At 44.2% G+C, this 22060-nt stretch overlaps 1 protein-coding gene across 1 annotated transcript in view; it reads right to left on the bottom strand.

Annotated features, from left to right (window-relative positions):
• Positions 1-22060, bottom strand: part of LOC134465748 (receptor-type tyrosine-protein phosphatase F-like) — a 101822-nt gene that overhangs the window by 71089 nt on the left and 8673 nt on the right. The window contains exons 4-11 of the mRNA XM_063219588.1: positions 19507-19648; positions 17716-17904; positions 15011-15121; positions 13084-13362; positions 11896-12038; positions 10904-11045; positions 8364-8549; positions 7250-7360 (exon numbers count right to left, since the gene is read on the bottom strand). Coding sequence (XP_063075658.1) covers positions 7250-7360; positions 8364-8549; positions 10904-11045; positions 11896-12038; positions 13084-13362; positions 15011-15121; positions 17716-17904; positions 19507-19648 — 1303 coding nt within the window. The remainder of the gene's footprint in view (positions 1-7249; positions 7361-8363; positions 8550-10903; positions 11046-11895; positions 12039-13083; positions 13363-15010; positions 15122-17715; positions 17905-19506; positions 19649-22060) is intronic.

Genomic DNA, 22060 nt, shown 5'->3' with positions numbered 1-22060 from the left:
TGTGCTTGTGGCCCCATACCAGGAAGTAAACCGTCAGGATGGCAGGACTGACAACAGCATTATATTTCAATATCTCGCAAAAGCTCAATTGTAACGTCATTTTCTCATTTGCAAACTGGATAGTGAATGAAGAATAGTCCCGTAAAAATTGTTGTGCTATGGTGACAGTTGGGAAACTATTGTTTTCTCCACAGAGGAGGGGCCAGGAGACGGGGCGAGGCCACAAGCATAAGTGGAGCACGCAAGGTCGCATATTGGAATGCACCCGTACAGTACAACAACAACGGGATACTTGTAATAAGCCCACAGCAGAGTGAACAAATGCCCTATGATCAGTGAGTGGCAAAATCTATTATCTAGTCTCCCCTTTTATACTATCCATTTGAGTAATTACTGTATGTATTATTCCCAAGTGATACCCCCACAGTCTTACAAATAAAAACAGCCCGGGTCCTCACGGTGTACACAGTCCAGCTGCTGTACACCTCCTCTCTGTCTCCCCCATGTGGTTCACTTGGTACAAGTCACCTCCACACCTAAAAAAGAAATGTATCAAGGTGGGAATGAAGGTTGTAAACAAAATGGACAGCGACTCCACAAACCTCTGAAATTCTGGTAGTTCAATACTAGAGTCTAAAGTCTTTTTTTGTCTACTTGAAAAAAGTTTCTATTCTACTTTATTTTTATTCTACTTAACACTTTTTTATTCTACATCAATTCTTTGCTATATTATCATCCAATGAAACAAAAGTTAGTATACTGGAATGATTTAGGAAACATTTTGTGTCACATCCCAGATGACCATAGATGACCTTTCTGAACCAGGGCAGCACAGCATCACAGGACAAAGCAGGAAGGTGCCTATTGTGATAAAGCCTCTTCATTGACAATCTGGGATTTTACACACTCCAGCCTATGCACCAATCCATAAACCTCACCAATAGTCCAATTTGAACTGCACTACTGGTAATTAAATTGTATAAAAAAATATTGTTTCAGGGCCCATCAGGGTGGTCACTGGTCACACATTAATGCTTTTGTTACATTACACTTAGCTTACACTTAGCTTACACTTAGCTTACAGCGGCTTACAGTTAGTTACAGGGTATTGTTTGCAGTCCCTGGAACAATGTGGGGTCAGGTGCCTTGCTCAAGGGCACTTCATCCATGGCTGGAGGTGTGGGAAGAGGTAAGGGTGGGATACAAACCTGCAACCCTGTGATCTTGGGACCACCTCCCTAACCATTAGGTCATGATTGCCCCCATTAGGCCACAGCTTCCTCCGTACGCTTTTCATGTACATCAGATGCTTACATTTCACTTTGACTTCGGCCTCTGCTGAGATCGTGCCCAGGGAACTCGTGGCCACACAGGTGTATTTGGCTGACTGTTGCACATTCGTCAGCTCCAACACATTTCGGCCAATTGGCATCGAGTCCTCTGGTGTCAGATCCTCAGACCCGAGCATCCATTTGACGGAGGGCATGGGTGACCCCACGGCCACACAGGTGAGGTCGACACTTCCTCCTGGCATGAGCTCGTGGTTGGTGGGGAGGATGGAGAAGCGAGGGGGCACACGGCGCACTGAAGAAGGATGGACAAACACAACACAAAAAGGTTGAATTGGCAAACACAGGCTTGGAAGTATACATGCTGCAAAGCTAAAGGAAGAAGATAGAAAACAATAGGACATGTACATGTCCCCGGTTCTCTGAAGGAGAATGAGAGAGACTACTCTCTCTACGGGAGGTCCTCACCGTATGAGACATCCACCGAAGCACAACCAGTGCTGTCGGATTTGACGGACACCTCTGAGTAAACAGGGTCAGACTCACACTCACGTCAAAAATCGTTTAAGAGAGAAAGATATGTCAAACCCCACCCATCCAATGCAAAGGAGTGTGCTCAAAATTTTGTCTCCTAAGGGGGCGTTGTCCCTCCTTCCTCTTCTCTTTTTTTGATGTTTGCACAAGAAGTGCGCTACCGCCATCTACAGCGCTAAGGGGACTCCATTTATTCTCAACCTCAAGACTCCGAAGGTCTCCTAAAGGGGCGTTCACCCAACATCACATGGATACCGGAAAAGAACCACCCTGAAGTATCTCTCTCTCATATACGATTCTCTGCTCACGTCCTAGCTTAGGCCGGCTTGGAAGTATACATGCTGCAAAGGATTCAAGGATTCAAGGATTCAAGGATTCAAGGATATTTATTTGTCATGTACAAGCTAAAGGAAGCAGATAGAAAACAACATGCACTGCACATGTCTCTTTTAGCCAGTTAACTGTCAAAACCGCTGTCGGGTTAGTCCGTTAGTCTAAAGCACTATGGCTTTAGACTAACAATTGATAATGTACTGCACTATTGTGCTGCTATTGTGCGGCTCTCTTCACATTTTCTGACCACGCAGACACCACGCTGCTGTGAACGCCGAACGCAGCGTCTCATCCGCTTTCTTTTCGGTCAACTAACTCGTTGAGAACCAGTACTAAGTGCATCTTATAGTAGTTATTTAAACTATATCACGCTACTGGTCTGCATTTATAATTTTGGACAATGTCAACCGAAGTTGGCCTACCTGTGGCCGTGCTTCCCTCGTCTGCTGAAGTGAGTAGCATGAGATCGGAAATTCTCGCCATCAGATTCCTTCTGGATGAAGCCAACCAACGACAGTCTCTGTTGTTATCCCGCCTGGATTCCTTACATCCACCACGCCAGGCTGGCGTTTCTCCTGGCCCTGGAACCCCTACAGCCGCATTTCCGACCGCTCCACCCGAGTCCTGGTCGGTGGTCGGTGCGAACAGCAACAGGCGTTGCCCGTCTCCAACGCCGATCCTCGAGTTCAACGAGTTCGCCATCCCCACCGCAAACTTCTTTGCACCACTGGACTTGTCAGCCCTGGACAGTGGTAGCGGCTCCGTGTTTCTACCTGACCCGGTGGCTCAGTCGACACCTGTACCACCACTCAACGAACACCAAGAAGGGTACTCCGCCAGCGGCCCGTCTCGCACGAGCCCAGCTGCTCATGCCGCTCCGACCACACCATCCCTGGGCTCCAAGAAGCGCTGCACTTCACCTCTGCCAGCGACGAGATGCAGAAAACGGCGGCGCTGCTTCTCCTCTTCCAACAGCCTGGACCATGGCGATGGCCCAGGTCCCGATGATCCACCACCAAAACGCCAGCTAACTGCAACACCGCCGAGCAGACCCGCTCCACCGGCAACGACTGATGACGTCACGACTCTGAGCCCATCTTCCCAACTTCCAGACCCAGCGACAGCGCGTAGTAGGACACCAGTGCTGCCCCCTGCCCCTTCGGCGTTAGCGTCTCCAGTATTACAAAACCGCACCCTCAATATACCTTCCTACATGTATAAAGACACTACAACGCCCCAAGTCCTCCTGCTCGGAGACGCATGCACTAAGGGAGTGAAGCTCCCGAACAGTGTCACCTACTGCTTCTCAAGCGGTAAAACGGGTGATTTCACCAGGCTCATCCCCAAACTGCTTAACCATCACCCGTCTGTCGAAACCGTCATAATTCACACCGGGTCGTTTGACCTTATGGACAGACAATCTGCCAGACTCCACGAGGATTTCGAAGAGCTATGTGTTACAATTGAATCACTAGGGAAACAATGTATCTTATCTGGCCCCATCCCCTCTCCTTTGAGAAGTAATGAACATTTTAGCCGGCTTTTTGGGCTACACCATTGGCTTAGCCATTTTTGTGTTGCAGCGGGATATAATTTCGTTCCCAACTTTGACTCCTTTTGGGCCAATCATTACCTCTTTAATTCAGATGGGCTTCACCTCAGCGCTGGGGGAGCCAAGCAGCTTACATCTAACCTGATGAAGTTTTTATCTGACATCTGACATACAGATCAGCTGGACCCTCCCCTGGTACCCCCATGCACCACACCTTATATTTTTCACGAGGGTCTCGCTGACTCCCCTGCCCTTAACCCCGGCTTAATCCCGGCTAACATAGCCCCAGCCCCTTCCCCTATTACTGTAATCCTCTCCACCCGACCAACACATAGACATGGTAACATGACCCGTACCGATAGAGGACCGACGCGCAACCTCCGGCCACTTGAACGCGCAGCCCCATGTCCATCTACCTCATTAGCTGCAAATGCCAGTTTAGTAAATGCTCGCTCGATTGCGAACAAAGCGCACGTCCTAAATGACTTGTTCACCAGAGAAAAACTAGATTTTATGTTTGTAACCGAGACCTGGCAACACAACATGGACTATTTCCATTTAAATGAGCTATGCCCTGCTGGTTGCTCCTACATCTGCTCCCCACGACTGACCGGCCGGGGTGGCGGGCTTGCGGTTGTGTGGAATTCTGTTTTTTCCTGCCAATTAGTAAACACTGACTCATACCCCTCCTTTGAACTTCTCCTCACCAAAGTAGGGCGCACGATGCCGTTCTACTGTGCCGTAATCTACCGCCCCCCCGGCCCGGCATCACAGTTTCTTCTGGATTTTTCAGACTTTTTGACCACATTGGTAAAAATAGATAACTTATTGATAGTGGGCGACTTCAACCTCCATGTAAACAGTGACGATCGCATAGCAAATGAGTTTATTAACATCACTGAATCCTACAACCTCACGCAACATGTGAACGACGCAACGCACTCTGGGGGACACACACTGGACCTGGTGCTCTCCACAGGTCTCTCCATAACAAATACGCGCTGCGAGGATCTGGCAATTAGCGATCACAAGTGCATATTTTTTTACCTGTTTTTATCCTCTGACCCTCCCCCTTCTGTAAAGCCCAAGCAGCTCCGTCATATCGATCAGAAGGCTATTAATAATTTCTTATCGCATTTTAATAGTGACACGAGTTTTAACACTTGCAATGTAGACCACATGTTGGAATCATTTAATGCCAAATGCTCCGTCGTATTAGACACAGTTGCCCCTCTGAAGACTAAGCAGAAGCCCCTCCATAATCCCCACCCTTGGATATCCGACGAGGTCCGTTGCTTAAAGAGAGAGTGCCGCAAGTATGAGAGACTCTGGAAGAAATCTGGGCTTGAAGTACATCGCCTACACTTGCGCGAGCTCAGACGCTCCCTAAATGGCCTGATCAAAGATAGACGCTCAGCATACTTTGCAAACCTAATCGCTGCATCCAAAAACAACCCCAAACGTCTTTTTGATACCATCAGCAACATAGTTTCTCCGCCCACACCTGCACTACCCTGTTTCTCCCAGGATGACTGTAATCTTTTTCTCAACTTCTTTGTGGATAAGATAACAACTATTAGATCTGGCATCCAACCCAACCCATCATCCTGCTGCATATCCCCCTCCCCTCCCTGCATACAGCTAGAGTCCTTCCTCCCAATTACCTCTGACGACCTCTCCAAATTAGTGAAGAGTATGTCCCTGTCCTATAGCCCCCAAGACATCCTACCTCCCTCCCTCTTTACCAAGATCCTCCCGTCTATTGGACCTGTCATAACCGGGATTATTAATTTGTCCCTGTCCTCTGGCCAATTTCCACGTGCCTTTAAACATGCCTCCATACAGCCAATCATAAAGAAACCAAACTTGGACCCAGCCCTACATAACAACTATAGACCCATCTCCAAACTTCCGTTTATGTCAAAAATCATGGAAAAAGTGGTCGCCAACCAGCTCACCACCTTCCTCGATAATAATAGTCTTTTTGATAAATTCCAGTCAGGCTTCCGCAAACGGCACTCAACTGAAACTGCCCTACTCAGAATAACCAACGACATACAGATGACTGCGGACAGAGGAGACTGCTCTATCCTAGTTCTCCTGGATCTAAGTGCTGCATTCGACACCATCGACCATCAGATCTTGACGAAGAGGCTGCATGACTGGGTGGGGATCTCTGGATCCGCCCTAGACTGGTTCGTCTCCTATCTGTCAGACAGAACTTTCGCAGTTAATATCGGAGAATTCTTCTCCCCCTCCGCCCCCCTCTCCTGCGGCGTCCCGCAGGGGTCAGTATTGGGCCCTCTTCTTTTCACCTTGTACATGCTACCTCTGGGCCAACTTCTATGCAACTTTAAAATCAACTACCACATGTATGCTGACGACCTACAACTCCATTTCAGTTTTAACCATGAGGACTTACCCTGCATTTCCCGTCTACTAGACTGCCTAGATGCCGTAAAAGTGTGGATGACAGACAACTGGTTACAATTAAATAAAGAAAAAACTGAAATTTTGATCTTTGCACCAGAAGCCATTACTCCTAGCATCCTTCAGCATCTAGGCACCTATGCGCCTTTCGTCCGCTCTAGTATGAGAAACTTGGGGGTTGTTTTTGATGGGGCTTTATCATTTGAGCCCCACATTAACCAACTCACTAAATCCTGTTTCCTTCATCTCCGCAATATTAACAAACTGAGGCCCATAGTTTCATACCAAGAACTTGAAATGCTTATCCATGCCTTCATTTCCTCCCGTATTGATTACTGCAACTCTCTCTTCCCTGCCCTGAAGAAATCTGCCCTGTCCCGCTTACAGTCTATCCAAAACGCTGCTGCCAGACTTCTTTCCAGAGCCAGCAGATACTCCCACATCACTCCCATTCTCATCTCCCTCCACTGGCTTCCCGTCCAATATAGAATTCATTTCAAAATCCTCATCATCACCTACCGATGCCTCCAGCAACAGGCCCCTATCTACCTCCTAGAACTACTCCACCCCCTATCCTCAACCCGCTCCCTCAGATCAACCGGCCAGAACCTCCTCACTGTGCCCCGCACCCGCCTGAAGACCCGTGGCGACCGTGCATTTGTTGCATTAGCACCCCGTTTATGGAACGACCTACCCGCTGAACTCAGGCTTGCCCCCTCACTGGACCGTTTCAAAGGCCTTTTAAAGACTCATCTTTTTAGACAAGCTTTTTGCTAATTTTATCCTTTTATCCCTACATTATTTTAAAAATGTTTATCTGATGATGTGGAAGTTGTATACGTGTGACAAATGGGAGCACCTAGGCCTTCCTTTTATAATGCTGAGTGGCAATGCCTACTTGTATTGCTTATTTTATTTTTTATTTTATTTTTTACACTATGGTAAAGCACTTCGTGACTGTTTTGTCTGTGACAAGCGCTATATAAATAAATTTTACCTTACCTTACCTTACCTTACCTATCAGACCAGAGATGTCCAACACACCTCCTATTATTTCCTTTATCAGATGAGAGCACGAGAACAAAGGGCAAACTGCCAACTCATGTCTTACCTCTCACATAAAGGTTGGCTGGGGCAGAGAAGCGAACACCCTGAGAGTTGGATGCTGCACACTCGTACTGCCCCTGGTCTGTTTCCTCTGAGTTTTCAATCTGCAGAGAACCTAGAGAGTGACACACACACACACACACACACACACACACACACACACACACACACACACACACACACACACACACACACACACACACACACACACACACACACACACACACACACACACACACACACACACACACACACACACACACACTTATTATTATTGTTAACACATAATTGTGAAATGGGGGAATCATATGACCTCTGCTCCCTTCCTTGTCACCAATGGTGTTTCACAGGGTGGAATGTTATCTCCTTTTCTTTTTAATGTGTATATCCACCATACTCAATTAGCGGCCCACAAAATCATTTGATGTATAGATTCATGTGCCGGGTAGATGAGTCACATAACAACCTAATTGCTGTTTTAGCCAGCCCTGGGCGTAGCTCTATAAGACTGTTCTCAAGGTTATGGAGTCACTGGCGAACATGCCTGTATTTGAAATAGAGATAGAGCAATATCTGTTCTTCTTCATCTTATTGTTCTTCTGGGGTTTTTTTTAAACAGTGCTATATATTTTCTTCTTCTTTTTTACTGTGTTGTGATGTTTGTATATGTGATATGGAGCCCCCTGGGTCTGAAATAAAGAACTGAATTGAATTGAAATTGAAATTACTTGTAGTTAAATACATTGGTGTATATTGGAAATTACATTACATTTCACAAGATGGAAAAAAAATGCAGGCGAATGTAGTTTGTAATGTATTTGTGTATTGGTGAATGTATTTGCGATATATACAATATATAACATATAATTATATATAATTGATGTACTGCATTTTGTGTATTTCAGCAATGCAAGACAGATTTATCTACTACAGTGCTACAGTGTATATAAGGCACTTCATACATCAGGCAGATCAATGCTCACTTATGACATTTGCCTGCGTTTCACCAAACTACACCTAAGGGCAGCGAAACATACCAACTAGAGAGAGTCAGGTTAGATCAATGTGTTTTCCAAAGACATTCATTTAAACATTAGATGTCAGTAAGCACTACTCACCTGATCTCAGCAGTTTGATGCGTCCGCCACTGGCACTGGGATCGACTGGCAGGAAATCCTTAAACCAGGTGATGACAGGCTCTGGCTCGCCACTGGCGGTACACAGTATAGTGGCTGTACGTGACTGCTCCACCACCTTCACCTGAGGACCCATATCTATGGTGGGGAAGCCCTGGGGAAGCTTGTCTTTCAGAGAAAGAGCAGTGTTTCAAGTGAGTATAAAATGTTCGTGCTGTGGTTTTCAATCTTTTTTGAACAAATTCACCCTTGGCCTCATCATAAGCCTGCCAGCGCCCTCTCGACATTATTATACGCCTGCCAACGCCTCCCTCATCATTAAAATACAAAATAGACTAACGCCCTACATCTGCAACTAAGTGCAGCCACTCCCCAACGCTTTCCTCCTCAATGTGCCCCAAAGACTCCCTAATGCTCCCTTTATGATTAAAAATACAAAATAGACTGATGTCCTACATCTGCGACTGATGTGCCCCAAGGTCTCCCTAACAACCCCATGGGGGGCTTAAGAGCCCCACTTGAGAAGCACTATGTTAGAGCGGGAGTATACAATGCAAGAGCATGTTTGATGAGCCAATCCAATCAAATGTAGTTTTAGTGAGGTCTGACATGTCCAGAACACAGGGTCCCAAGTCCTACTGCATTTATTCATGTGGCAACTGCAAATGTGTTAGTGTTCTCTTTGAGGATTTGTCAGAAATGAACAAGAGCAATCAGAGATGGCAACCTGGCCTCCTTGCCAATGGGGCACGTAAGTCACACCCTCTACTTCCTGGTTCATGGGGCATGGTCATTGAGATAAATAGAATACAGTATATCACAAAAGTGAATACACCCTTCACAGTTTTTGCAGATTTTTGAGTATATCTTTTCATAGGAAAGCATTACAGAAATTTCACTTTGACACAATGATTAGTGACCTTTCAACAACTTATTTAACCGCTTAAATTTCTTGTTCACTCAGAAAAAAACAAAATACAGCCATTAATGTTTGAACATGTACACACAAAAGTGAGTACACCCCAGAATAAAATCCGGTAGAGAAGGGGCTGTGTTGGCTCGAATCGTCTCGAAATGAAACGAAATGAAAAGGGATTAAAAGGGATGTCATCACTGTGCGTTTCAACCTTTCTTTGCATTGAACTTTTACATTTTGAGTCTGCATATGGCTTAAATAGATTGGTGTGAGATTTGAATGCAATCCTATGGAGAATATCATGATCTGCTTCAGTAGTCACAGTGCATGTTGACATGAATATTTATTTTAGGTGTATTTCAGATTGCCAATGTTGACAGCATTCATGCATCCCCAAACCATGTCAGTCCCACTACCATGCTTGGCTATTGAGAGGATACACTTTTTTTTTTTAACTCACTTGTTTACCACCACACATGCTTGACCTGATTATGCTGGATACATGTCTTCAGAAATCAGTTTATTAGCCAAAAACCAACCGGTGCAAATCGATTTCTCATAAACCAGTAACGGCAATAAACCGATTATGAAAACTGTTTAGGCCCTATTCAGTTTACATGAGCGCTCAAATAAACCGGTAACTCCAAAAACCTGATCATAAATGGTTTATTGATGCACATATAAACAGGCTCTATGTCAGATGCAAATAATGGGCGTGTTTTTGATAGAGCAGTGCTGCTTTTGCTATGCTGTGCGCATGCACACTTTGCCATTTCAATGCATTCTGGTTGCGCATGAGCACTGGCTGCTGGCTGCTAACTGAATTTAGATGATTCATGCAAAATATAGATATTTTATACAGAGGTTGTCTGAACATTCTAACCAGAATGCATTAAAATGGCAAAGTGTATATGCACTCTCTGTTAAAGAAAAACCCATGGAGGTATTATCAGACCTGGAGACAATGAATGAGTCCAGTCCCCATTCATTCCAATGGGAAATGCTAGGCAAGCGAATTCAGCCAAAATTGAATGAATTTTTCAGCTTCCAAAATGGAGTTTCATGGAGCTCAGTTCCGGTACCAGTTTACTCAGCCAATTACGTGCCACCTTACTGACTGACGTACGGTTGACCAGACAGCTGTATGGAAGATGGGCATTGGATGTTCAGAAATGGACGATGGCGTTGTTCCGGGATGCGCATTGTCTTCTAGCCTGCCCAACCACAGACAGACCTATATTAATCGTGTGCACAACACTAAACTCGTGCATGTGCTGAGAGCAATGGCTCACCCACCAATCATGATGAGCGAAGTGGTGCCGGATATGATGTGAATTTGTGAAAATGGCTACGAGGAAGTGCCTTGCTAATCGGCGAAGCTAACCAGCTAAATCCTGACCCCCAGGCAAAATCAGCCCTGCTCCATCACAATCGAGCCCAATGATGCACGCTTGGCAACACCTGTAGGTGACGCAAAACACTGTGGCCAGATACACAGACAGATAGATACATAGTGGTGGGTCGTAATTTGACACAATTCCACAAGTTTGAAAACGCTGTTTGTTTGCATATTTCTCTATTAAGGGCATCCTAACTGGGCACTTACCACAAAGTATTGTGAGTTTAGAGGTGACAGATGCTTCTCCTTGTGTGTTGCGGGCCACACACTCGTAGGTGGCCTCATCCCGTGTGGCTCTCACAGGCTCGATCCTCAACACAGATCCTGCACCCTCATCAAACCCTATGACCTTAACAACAAGTACAGAGCACAGTGAGGAGGACAAACCAAACTTAGTACAGAGCACAATGAGGAGGACAAACCAACAAGTCCAAACTATACAGTTGGATCCAGAAAAAACAAGACGGGAAAATAAGTTTGGCTGCCGTGTCTAACGCGCACAAAATTGACATGAAATAAGCATCTTAACTCGTTCATGCAAGAATCGTTCCCACGCACGCATATCCTGCTGCAAGCATACTGAGGGCCTTACACAGGCACAAAGTGTCACATACAAGCACCCCATGGACAATGCAAGCAGCAACGTAACACATGTGTTATGTCATGTAAAGTCCTTTCAAATAAAAAACATATCTGCAACATGATAACAGGTTGGCGGCTCAATGGACAATGGAACAATGGAAACGGCGGCCAAATTAAAAATCATCAGAATGCACACCAACATGATTCGTGGCAGTTGCAATACATTATTAACAATAAAGCCCATTTAGAAGAAGGTCTAATAGAAAAGAGTAATTAATGGTCTCACTGGTTGTGTACTGTATGTTTGTTTGCATAAGGGGTGTGTGTTAAATCCCACAAACTGCGGTGGACTGATAAACACAGACACAGTCATTGCAATACCAATCCCAACCCTTTCCAAGGGGCCACTAAATAATATGACTGTCAGTAATTTAGACCTGCATAGTGTGTGTGTGTGTGTGTGTGTGTGTGTGTGTGTGTGTGTGTGTGTGTGTGTGTGTGTGTGTGTGTGTGTGTGTGTGTGTGTGTGTGTGTGTGTGTGTGTGTGTGTGTGTGTGTGTGTGTGTGTGTGTGTGTGCGCGCGCGTGCATGTGCATGTGCATGTGTGCGTGTGTTACCATGAGTTGAGAAACGATTGTCTTTCCATTTTTTCTCCACTCAACCTGTGGTCTGGGTTCACCTGTGGCCTGACACACAAAAGAGGTGGTCCCCCCTGACACGACTATCTGGTCTTTGGGAATCTGGATGAATCTTGGAGGCTCTGCAAGGCAAAAGAAGAGGTGAGGGGAAACCTTTTAGGTCCAGAGCTGTTGTCAATCACAAGCAGAAAAAAAGTGACGTGGTGTCAGACAGCTAGGGAACCAAGCATCCTGCCATCTCAGTGGGTGACAATGTCATTTGTTTGGCTCGTCAGGCTAGTGTTGCCCTTATAGGCCAGTCAAACACTAGATTGACGGCCCCATTATTCACAGATGCAATAAGAAGAAGCAAAAGTACTGCTTCGGGTGCACTGTTACAGTTGCAACAATAATGTGACATCATGCTAGTGTTGTTATTACATCTGCATACAGCCCTCATTCAGAAATATCATCCTTAACTATTCATGGAATCTGAATATTGCCCCCAATCTCATACAGTATACGTACGTATATAATATTTCAATGCCATGGATTGTTTTATCCGTTATTGAACAACCCTCTCTTAGTTTGTAGAGGCAATAAAGGTGCATTTGCCAGTAGGCCTCTATGCGGGATACTTTGACTCACTGGTGTTGATTGCAATTGGGTAAGACTACAACTATATGTGACATCATTCAATGTGACCTCGCTTCCTGTGAGGGCTCTGTAAACTCATATACAGTACAAGCCTTGTTTTATCTCTTCTGCTCTGTACCTGCCCAGCTGTTAACATCTCTTTTGGGAGGGAGAGGGACAATGAGAGAAGGCCATGGGGCCTTTTGTTTCTATATCTCCCTCCCTAAACAAATACATCTTCACTATGTACATGTTTTTTTGTTTATTAACACAGTGTTGTGAGGGGGGGCAAGATACTGGCAGCCAACCACGTCAGCCAATTTTTTGACGGACAGTGGTTTCCAACAATCAAAGGTTGAGTTGAGCGCAGTCAGGGTCGCGCAGCCAGGGGAAAACTAAATTTGAGAACCCATGTATAGGATTTTACACACTCCACCAATTCACAAACATCGTCAACTGTCCACTTTGAACTATACAATTGCTAACAAAAATAATCTTCCAGGGTGGTCAAATTAACGCTATTTTGCTGATATAGACAGCTCATGTACATACCTAAGATGCTTATCACGATGACTTCAGCCGTGACTTCAATAGTGCCCAGGGAACTCATGGCCACACAAGTGTAGTTGGCTGACTGTTGCACGTTCGTCAGCTCCAACACATTTTGGCCAAATGGCGTCGAGTCCTCTGGTGTCAGATCCTCAGACCCGAGCATCCATTTGACGAAGGGCATGGGTGACCCCACAGCCTCACAGGTGAGGTTGACACTTCCTCCTGGCATGACCTGGTGGTTGGTGGGGAAGGTGTGGAAGCGAGGGGGCACACGGCGCACTGCAGAACAATGGACAAACACAACACAAAAATGTTGAAGTGGCAAACACAGGCTTGGAAGTATACATGCTGCAAAGCTAAAGGAAGCATAGAAAACAATAGGACATGTAGTCACCGGTTCTCTGAAGGAGAATGAGAGAGACGTCTCTCTACTGGACGTCCTCATCGTATGAGACATCCACCGAAGCACCTTTATAATTACTTGCAGGAGGCATACACTGCGAGGACCCGTACACATTCTTGAGTGGGTATAAAAGCGGGGGCGCGCTAGCCGGGCTCCGCCCTACTGGTGACGCATCGCCTTCGGCTCAGCTAGACACAGTAGAGCCAGGAGCTTGCTCAATCCCGTTACAGCGGAATCTCCACCCACTTTGTCTGGAACCAATCAAGTGAGCATTTCCAACCATCCAGGGTGGAGGCGTGTTCAAGGCAGTGACGTGGTTTAAGCAGAGACGTTCTATTGGGCTAAGAAATGTTTGGTTTAAACTTTGGCACAGCCCTCAACCAGTCGAGGGAGGCGGGTTAACCAGGCCATGGAAACGCTAATCGTTATAGTCCTGGTCAGACCAGAATCGCGGTACGTGATCTGAAGTCTATGAAAATCAGGCAAGGGGCTCGCATGTGCAAGTCCTATTTCCTTTTTTAAAATGTTTTTCTTTTGGTCTTTTTTTTCACTTTTCATTTGTGACAGAACAGTGAAGGTGGTGACAGGAGGCAAGTGGGGAGAGAGAGAGAGACGGGGAGCCACTGCTGTCGGCTTCGATGGATGCCTCTGAGTAAACAGGGTCAGTCCCCTGACTCAAGCTCACGTCCTAGTTTAGGACGGCTTGGAAGTATACATGCTGCAATGCTAAAGGAAGCAGATGGAAAACAACACGCACATGCTAACTGTCAAAACCGGCCGGCGGGTTTGAGATTCCGTAGAATTCCATTGTTGTAGAATTATACTGAGCACTAAGTGGTTTTAGACCTGTGTTTCTCAACCTTTTTTTAGACGAGGCACCCTTTCAATTCATGAAAAATCTCAAGGCACCCCAAACCAACAAGCCGTAGCCTATTATAGCATTGCATCCAATAACACATAAGCTTATAAAAGTAACACATTTGGAGACGTTCGAAATTGCAGCTTTATCTCAGACAGGCTATGTGTAGGCCATACTGGGGCGACCTAAATGTAGCCTACTTTATCGTGCGTGAAATGGTAGATGAAAGATCCCACTCACTAAGCATTAATTTATTAATGTAGACAAATATGTATAATATTACATAATTTATTTACATGTATTTATTTAGGTCAAATTCACATACCGTCAGCCACGTTTCCACGGCACCCCTGAGGGGGGCGTGCCGCGTGCGGCACCCCAGGGTGCCACGTCACCCCGGTGGAGAAACACTAACCTGGTTCTCACGCAGATGGACAGCTCACGAAGTGTAACGAAGATGCACGAAGCACTAAGGGTCTGTGCGAGAGCCAGGCTAGAGAAACACTACTTTAGACTAACAATAATGTACTGTTCTATTCTGTTGATAGACAGCTCTCTTCACCTACCAGACCAGAGATCTCCAATGCAAGTTACACATCTCCTATTATTTCCTTCATCAGATGAGAGCACGAGAACAAAGGGAAAACTGCCAACTCATGTCTTACCTCTCACATAAAGGTTGGCTGGGACAGAGAATCGAACACCCTTAGAGTTGGTTGCTGCACACTCCCATTTCCCCTGGTCCGTTTCCTCTGAGTTTTCAATCTGCAGAGGACCTAGAGAGTGACACACACACACACACACACACACACACACACACACACACACACACACACGCGTGCACGCACACACACACAGGCACAGGCACACACACACGGGCAGTGTTTTTTATTATTATCAACACAGAATTGTGAAATGGAGGAATCAAGTGACCTCTGTTCTATTCCTTGTCAACAATTTGATCAATCTCCTTTTCTTTTTAATGTGTATATGAATGATTTGTCACTGTCCCTAAATATGTGTGGAACTGGCGTTAGCATTGGTGACAAAATAATCAATCACATCATGTACAGTCCCAGGAAAAAGTTTGTACACCCTTTGAAATGTCTTACATTTCTGTCAAAGTTGGTCATAAAACATGGTCTGATCTTCCCAGAAATCGCAAGAAGGAACAACCAGAGTCTGTTTTAACTAATTCAACCCAAACATTTACAAGTTTTCATATTTTCATTGGCCATAAGATGCAAACATTCACAGGACAGCAAGGCATAAGTAAGTACACCCTTGCATTCAATAGGTTTTAACCCTAAATTAGTCGCAATAACCTCAACCAGATGTTTCCTGTAGTTGCAGATCAGATTAACAAAATAATCTGGATGTATCTGGTCTCCCTCTTCTTTAGAAAACTGCCTCTCGTCAGCAAGGTTTGTGGGATGTCTGGAGTGCATAGCTTTCTTGACTTCATGCCTTATAATCTCAATTGTTTTTTTTGTCAGGGCTTTGACTGGGCTATTCCAGAATGTGTATTTCATTATTATGAAGCCATTCTAAAGTCGATTTGCTTCTAAAGTATGGGTTGTTGTCACATTTCAGCACCCATCCTCTTGTGTGCTTCAACTGTGTGACAGACTACCTCACTTTTTTCTGTAAAATATCTCGATAAACTTCTGAGTTCATTGTTCCACTGATAATAGCAAACTCAAAAAGGGCCTGAGGCAGCAAGGTAGCCGCATATAATGATGCTCCCGCCACCATAATCAAAGGTGGAGATGATGTTTTGGTGAAGGTGTGGTTCTCCAGTTCTCCTCCAAACATGACATTGTGTGTTCCCCTGAACAATTCAACTTTGGTTTCAACGTTGGTCTACAGAATATTTTGCAGTAATTCTATGAAGCATATACATGCTTTTTCGCAAACCTCAAAGGTGCAGCAATATTTTTTTGGACAGAAACCCCATTAATTTTAGATGGCAGAATGAATCCCATTTTTAGCTATTCTTGGTTACATCTCCTCTTCTGAGTATGGTGGCGGGAGCATCATTATTTGCGGCTACCTTGCTGCCTCAGGCCCTTGACAGTTTGCTATTATCAGTGGAACAATGAACTCAAGTTTATTGTGATATTTTGCAGAAAAAAACGTGAGGAAGTCTGTCACACAGTTGAAGCACACAAGAGTATGGGTCCTGAAATGTGACAACAACCCATACTTTAGAAACAAATCGACTTTAGAATGGCTTCATAATAATGAAATACACATTCTGGAATAGCCCAGTCAAAGCCCTGACAAAAAACAATTGATATTATATGGCATGAAGTCAAGAAAGCTATGCACTCCAGACATTCCACAAACCTTGCTGACGAGAGGCAGTTCTCTAAAGAAGAGGGAGACAAGATACAAACAGATTGTTTTGTTAATCTGATCTGCAACTACAGGACAAGTCTGGTTGATGTTATTGCAACTAACTGAGGGTTAAAACCTACTTAATGCAAGGGTGTACTTACTTATGCCCTTCTCTCCTGTGAATGTTATGGCCTTATGACCAATAAAAATATGATAATAGGTAAATGTTTGGGTGGAATTAATTAAAGCAGACTCTGGTTGTTCCTTCTTGAGATTTCCAGGAAGATCAGACCATGTTTTATGATCAATTTTGACAGAAATGTAAGAAATTTCAAAGGGTGTACAAACTTTTTCCTGGGACTGTATGTAGATGACTTGGTCATCTTTAGTCCCTGTATTGCTGGAGATGAGTGTGATATAAAATACAATGCTGCTAGGAGTAAGATCATGATCATAAGGAGCAGAGAATCTGGCTGGCACTGCACTCACAGAGTATATCTTGGCCACATTATTGCTAATGACAGATGAAGAGATATCTATAGGCAACGGCAGAAATTGTATGTGCAAACATACTAGGGATGCAAATTATCGATTAATTCATTAATCATTAGTTGATAGCCTTATCGATCGACTTACGATTAATTGATAAGCGGCGTTTTCGCCCCGAAATCTCAATGTTTCTCGAAAAAAACCTACTAAATCCAAAAAAAAAAAAATTAGATAAAATACCACATTTAAATTAATTCTATTTCAATTCTTTAATCCAAAGGTGATTTAAATATTCCCACTATTCACACCCCTCTTCACACACTCTTCACATGCCTATTTCACCTGGGTCTCTTGTCAGTTGAATTGCGATTAATGTTTTTTAATCGATAAACGCATTGATCGATTAAAGTCGATTAATCGATTAATCGTTTGCACCCCTAAAACATACCAAACTACACCCAAGGGCAGCGAAACATACCAACTGGCGAGACTCATTTAAAGACATTCATTTAAACATTAGATGTCAGTAAGCACTACTCACCTGATTTCAGCATTTTTATGCGCCCTCCACTGGCACTGGGATCAACTGGCAGGAAGTCCTTAAACCAGGTGATGACAGGCTCTGGCTCGCCACTGGCAGCACACAGCATGGTGGCTGTACGTGAGCGCTCCACCACCTTCAGTTGAGGACCAATATCTATGTTGGGGAAGCCGTGGGGAAGCTTGTCCTCTGAGACAGAGAAAGAGCTGTGTTTCAAGTGAGTATAAAATGTTGATGCTGTGGTTTTCAATCTTTTTTTAACAAATTCATCCTTGGCCTCATCATAAGCCTGTCAGCGCCCTCTTGACATTATTATAAGCCTGCCAAAGCCTCCCTTATCATTAAAATACAAAATAGACTAATGCCTACATCTGCAACTAAGTCCCCCCCCCCGATCCCCCCCCCCCCCCCCCCAATGTGCCTCAAAGTCTCCCTAAGCAGTGTAATCAAGGGAAATAATGGACGAGGCGTTCTAACTGTTTGTTTTCCATTGAAGTCCATTTTCCCTTGATATCGGGACACCTCGAAGGCCACTATTCCGCTTATCACCTAGTTGCCAGTATTAATTGACACAGTATTCATTTATTAATATGTTGATCTAAGGCTTCCTGAGAAAGTAGATTAACCACTGCGCTTGGTACGTTGCTATGGGCACCACTTCCTAATCTAGTGAGACGTGCCTCTATCGGAGGCATGTAAGGACGCGCACAGAACGTTGGGGTGACTTGACAACCAAATGCGATAGAATTAGTAACAGGGTCTTGACTAGACAACCAGATGCGATAGAACTAACGACGAGGTCTTGACTAGACAACCAGATGCAATAGAATTAGTAACGGCACTTTGCCAGAAAGTTAGAAAAGAAGCTACTTAGACGTCTGCACGCCCGCATGACATCATAGGTGTCCTGCTCTTGGGGAATAAAGGACACCTGCTCAGCCAATCAGAAGATGTTCCGTCTGCTCACCGGGTGATAAGCAAAAGTATTGATATTTTATACAGAGGTTGTCTGAACATTCTAACCAGAATGCATTGAAATGGCAAAGTGTAGGTATATGCGCTCTCTGTTATAGCAAAATAGCACTACTCCATCAAAAACGAGTCCAATGATGCGTGGTTGGCACCACCTGTAGGAGAGGCAAAGCACTGGGGGCAGATAAACAGACAGACAGACAAGCCCATTCTCGGGAAAAATCAACTACATGCTTCGTGGTGCCGCTACGATATAGCCTCATTTTTCGTAGTTGGGCAACGCGCGCTGTCGTCGAGAGTGGGTGAGAGAGAGCGAGTGAGAGAGAGAAGTGTGCATTCCGGGAGGGGAGCGCTGTCGTTGTGTCAGCTTCATGCCATGTCTCCCGTCCTCCAACATTATCCCTAACCTTAACCCTAACCCTAAACCCTAACCCTAACCTTAACCCTAACCCTAACCCTAACCTTAACCGTAAATCACTAATGTTTGATTACCGTAGTTTCCAGTTAGCCTTCACTCGCGCTTGATTGTTGACATCTGTCCGCATTATTCTTCCCCGCAGAACCAAACTACACCAATTGTCAGTCCCCCCTTTCGTCTTCCAATCACGAGAAACGAGGCTATTCGTAAAGGCACCACGAGGCTTAAAGTTTTTTTTTTTTCTGTTTTTCTCGTAAAGACTTCACGAAAGGCCAGAGTTACTGTTGGAGCGACAGATACATGTAGTGGTGGGTCGTAATTTGACACAATTCCACAACTTTGAAAACGCTGTTTGTTTGCATATTTCTCTATGATTAAGGGTATCCTAACTGGGCACTTACCACTAAGTATTGTGAGTTTAGAGGTGACAGATGCTTCTCCTTCTGTGTTGCGGGCCACACACTCGTAGGTGGCCTCATCCCCTGGTGCTCTCACAGGCTCGATCCTCAACACAGATCCTGCACCCTCATCAAACCCTATGACCTGAACAACAAGCCCAGAGCACAGTGAGGAGGACAAACTAACAAGCCCAGAGCACAGTGAGGAGGACAAACTAACAAGTCCAGAGCATGGCCATAGGCAGAAACCAGAGGTGTCAAAAGTAAAAGTACTTTTGGGGTGTAATTACCACACTAGCATATGGCATTACATAGCTGTTACACCATTTATTCCATTGTATCTAATAAGATAGACTGTGTTGTAACTGAAAAACACTGGAACATGCACTCACCACAAACTGGAACCAACCAGTGCAGAGTTAGATGATCGTAGGACAAGTACACAGGTCTACTGGTTACTCAGATAAGTTATTTGTGTTGGAAGGAACATATGCTTCTTTTTTACTGTTATTTTTGACACCTCTGGCAGAAACTATATAACTATATAAGTGGGTCCAGAAAAAATCAGACTGCCACAAAATATGGGGTGGTAAGGTGATATATTATAAGATGTAGAATATAAAATAATAACGCTTTTGAAAAAGCATGCCTCTTTAGGACATTGGAAGCAACTTTATCACTTTTTAGCCTAAAGCACTGGCAAAGTGAGCACACAGAAGCGACACGTCAAACACAAGTACTCATGGTTAATGCAAACGACACACGATACATGCACACACACACACACACACACACGAGTGATTCTACGATTCGACTGCGCTTTTAAGTCCATGGATTTTATTTGCCAATTCCACTAACTATTAACTGCATCCAATGATGTTTTGGACATTAGCACACATTTATCTTTCATATAATACAGAAAGTGTAGACATTGCATTATTTCCCTCAGCAAGAATGAATATTTAATACTGGTTTTGGGCGTTTTCATGCCATCCTGTTTTCCAAATGTCAGATTCAGTCTTCATATTAGCATGTAAAGAAACTTGTTTTGCCCAAGACGATTGCAAATGTTGATTCACAGTAATCATCACAATACGACAAAACTGTCAGAAAGACCACTGTCCTTTCCATTATACATGAAATTTGCCATTTTGTGTGTGTCCACGAAAACTGTGTTAACCGTGTCACGGTCTGAAACCCCCTCCATAAATCAGTAATGGTTTGGTCTTAGGCCATACGAATAACATCACGTGATGTCATAACCTCTTTGGCAGGATATGGGAAGACTTTTTGGTAAGTTTCGAGCTCCATCCTTTAATCGATTTTTTTTCATGTTCTCATAGCGGGAAAATTGCCAGTCAACTGTTTTATCAACATATGAAGAGCTCTTTTCCAAAACGCTATATCCACCATTTTTGACTTTTTGCATTTTAATATTGTAATTTACCGTTAAGAAGTCTAATCATCTATGTGTGAATTCTTGCCATTCAAATGTTTGGAGAACATACTTTTTAAACCTCTATAAAACGCATTTTACAATGCAATTCAATGGAATTCCCAATACAAAAATGTCAATTTCCCAACATTCTATAAAATGGATATATCTCATTTTGGAAAAGAGCTCTTCATATTCATAAGAATCTGAATTAGAAATGGCATGTAGAAAAACACAGATAAAGCATACAAATACATGAATTGATTAAGGTGTTGTGGTGGAACTTCTGAGGTCCTCAGTTAGCACAACACCATAAAAATGGCTGAAATGTCAAGCTGTGTTACTGTCAATGGTGTTACAATTAGCTACAGTTGAGGAGGAGTATGTTTTTGCCAATTTATCTCCATATTGACAGACAAATAAACCAAATAATTTGTGTTCTAGGGAGATGGGGTTTGTCTGCTGTTTTTTCTCCTAAAAAAGTGCCGACTTGTTCCCCTGCACTGTTGCCCGTAAAACAGTTGAGTAACACGGTTGACTGTTTTGAAAGTGTTTTTGTGCTATTTATCCCTTATGTGTTGGAAAAATCATGTGTTGGTCAAAGAGGGTGGGTTCTGAGGTGTCTGAACCGCCGTCGTCCTTATGTTACGGTTCCACCAGTGTGTTCTCCTCCTACGAATCGATGTAGCCTTCCACACTTCTATGTATGACAGTTAAACTCAGTCGGTCGAGCAGTTACAGCCGAAGAGAGCGATAAAGTGAGGTTCGTGCCCTTGGCACCGCGGTTATATAGGAGGTGGACTTCCCCGCCCTCAGCGTAATTTCAACCTTTCAGAGTAAAAGAAGTCTTTGTGGTTGACAGCCAATGAGCTGGCTCCCATAGAGATGGTGAAACGAAATCTTACGAATAACAATGTATTGTTATAAAAATGCATTCTTTTTTTCTGCGCAACCTATAATTTGGCTTCAGTCATACCGGTCAAAGAGATAACAATGTGCTATCCAGTACCACGTCCAACTTCATGGGCTGTCAATAAGGGGTTCCCCAAAAGTGCATACCAACTTAATGATGACAAGGCCCGCCCCCCCATATACTGGAAGAATCAAGACAAGGCCTTTCTT

The sequence above is a fragment of the Engraulis encrasicolus genome, chromosome 2 (assembly GCF_034702125.1).
Source record: "Engraulis encrasicolus isolate BLACKSEA-1 chromosome 2, IST_EnEncr_1.0, whole genome shotgun sequence".
NCBI classification, from domain to species: Eukaryota; Metazoa; Chordata; class Actinopteri; order Clupeiformes; family Engraulidae; genus Engraulis; species Engraulis encrasicolus.
This window is presented reverse-complemented; position numbering and strand designations above follow the sequence as displayed.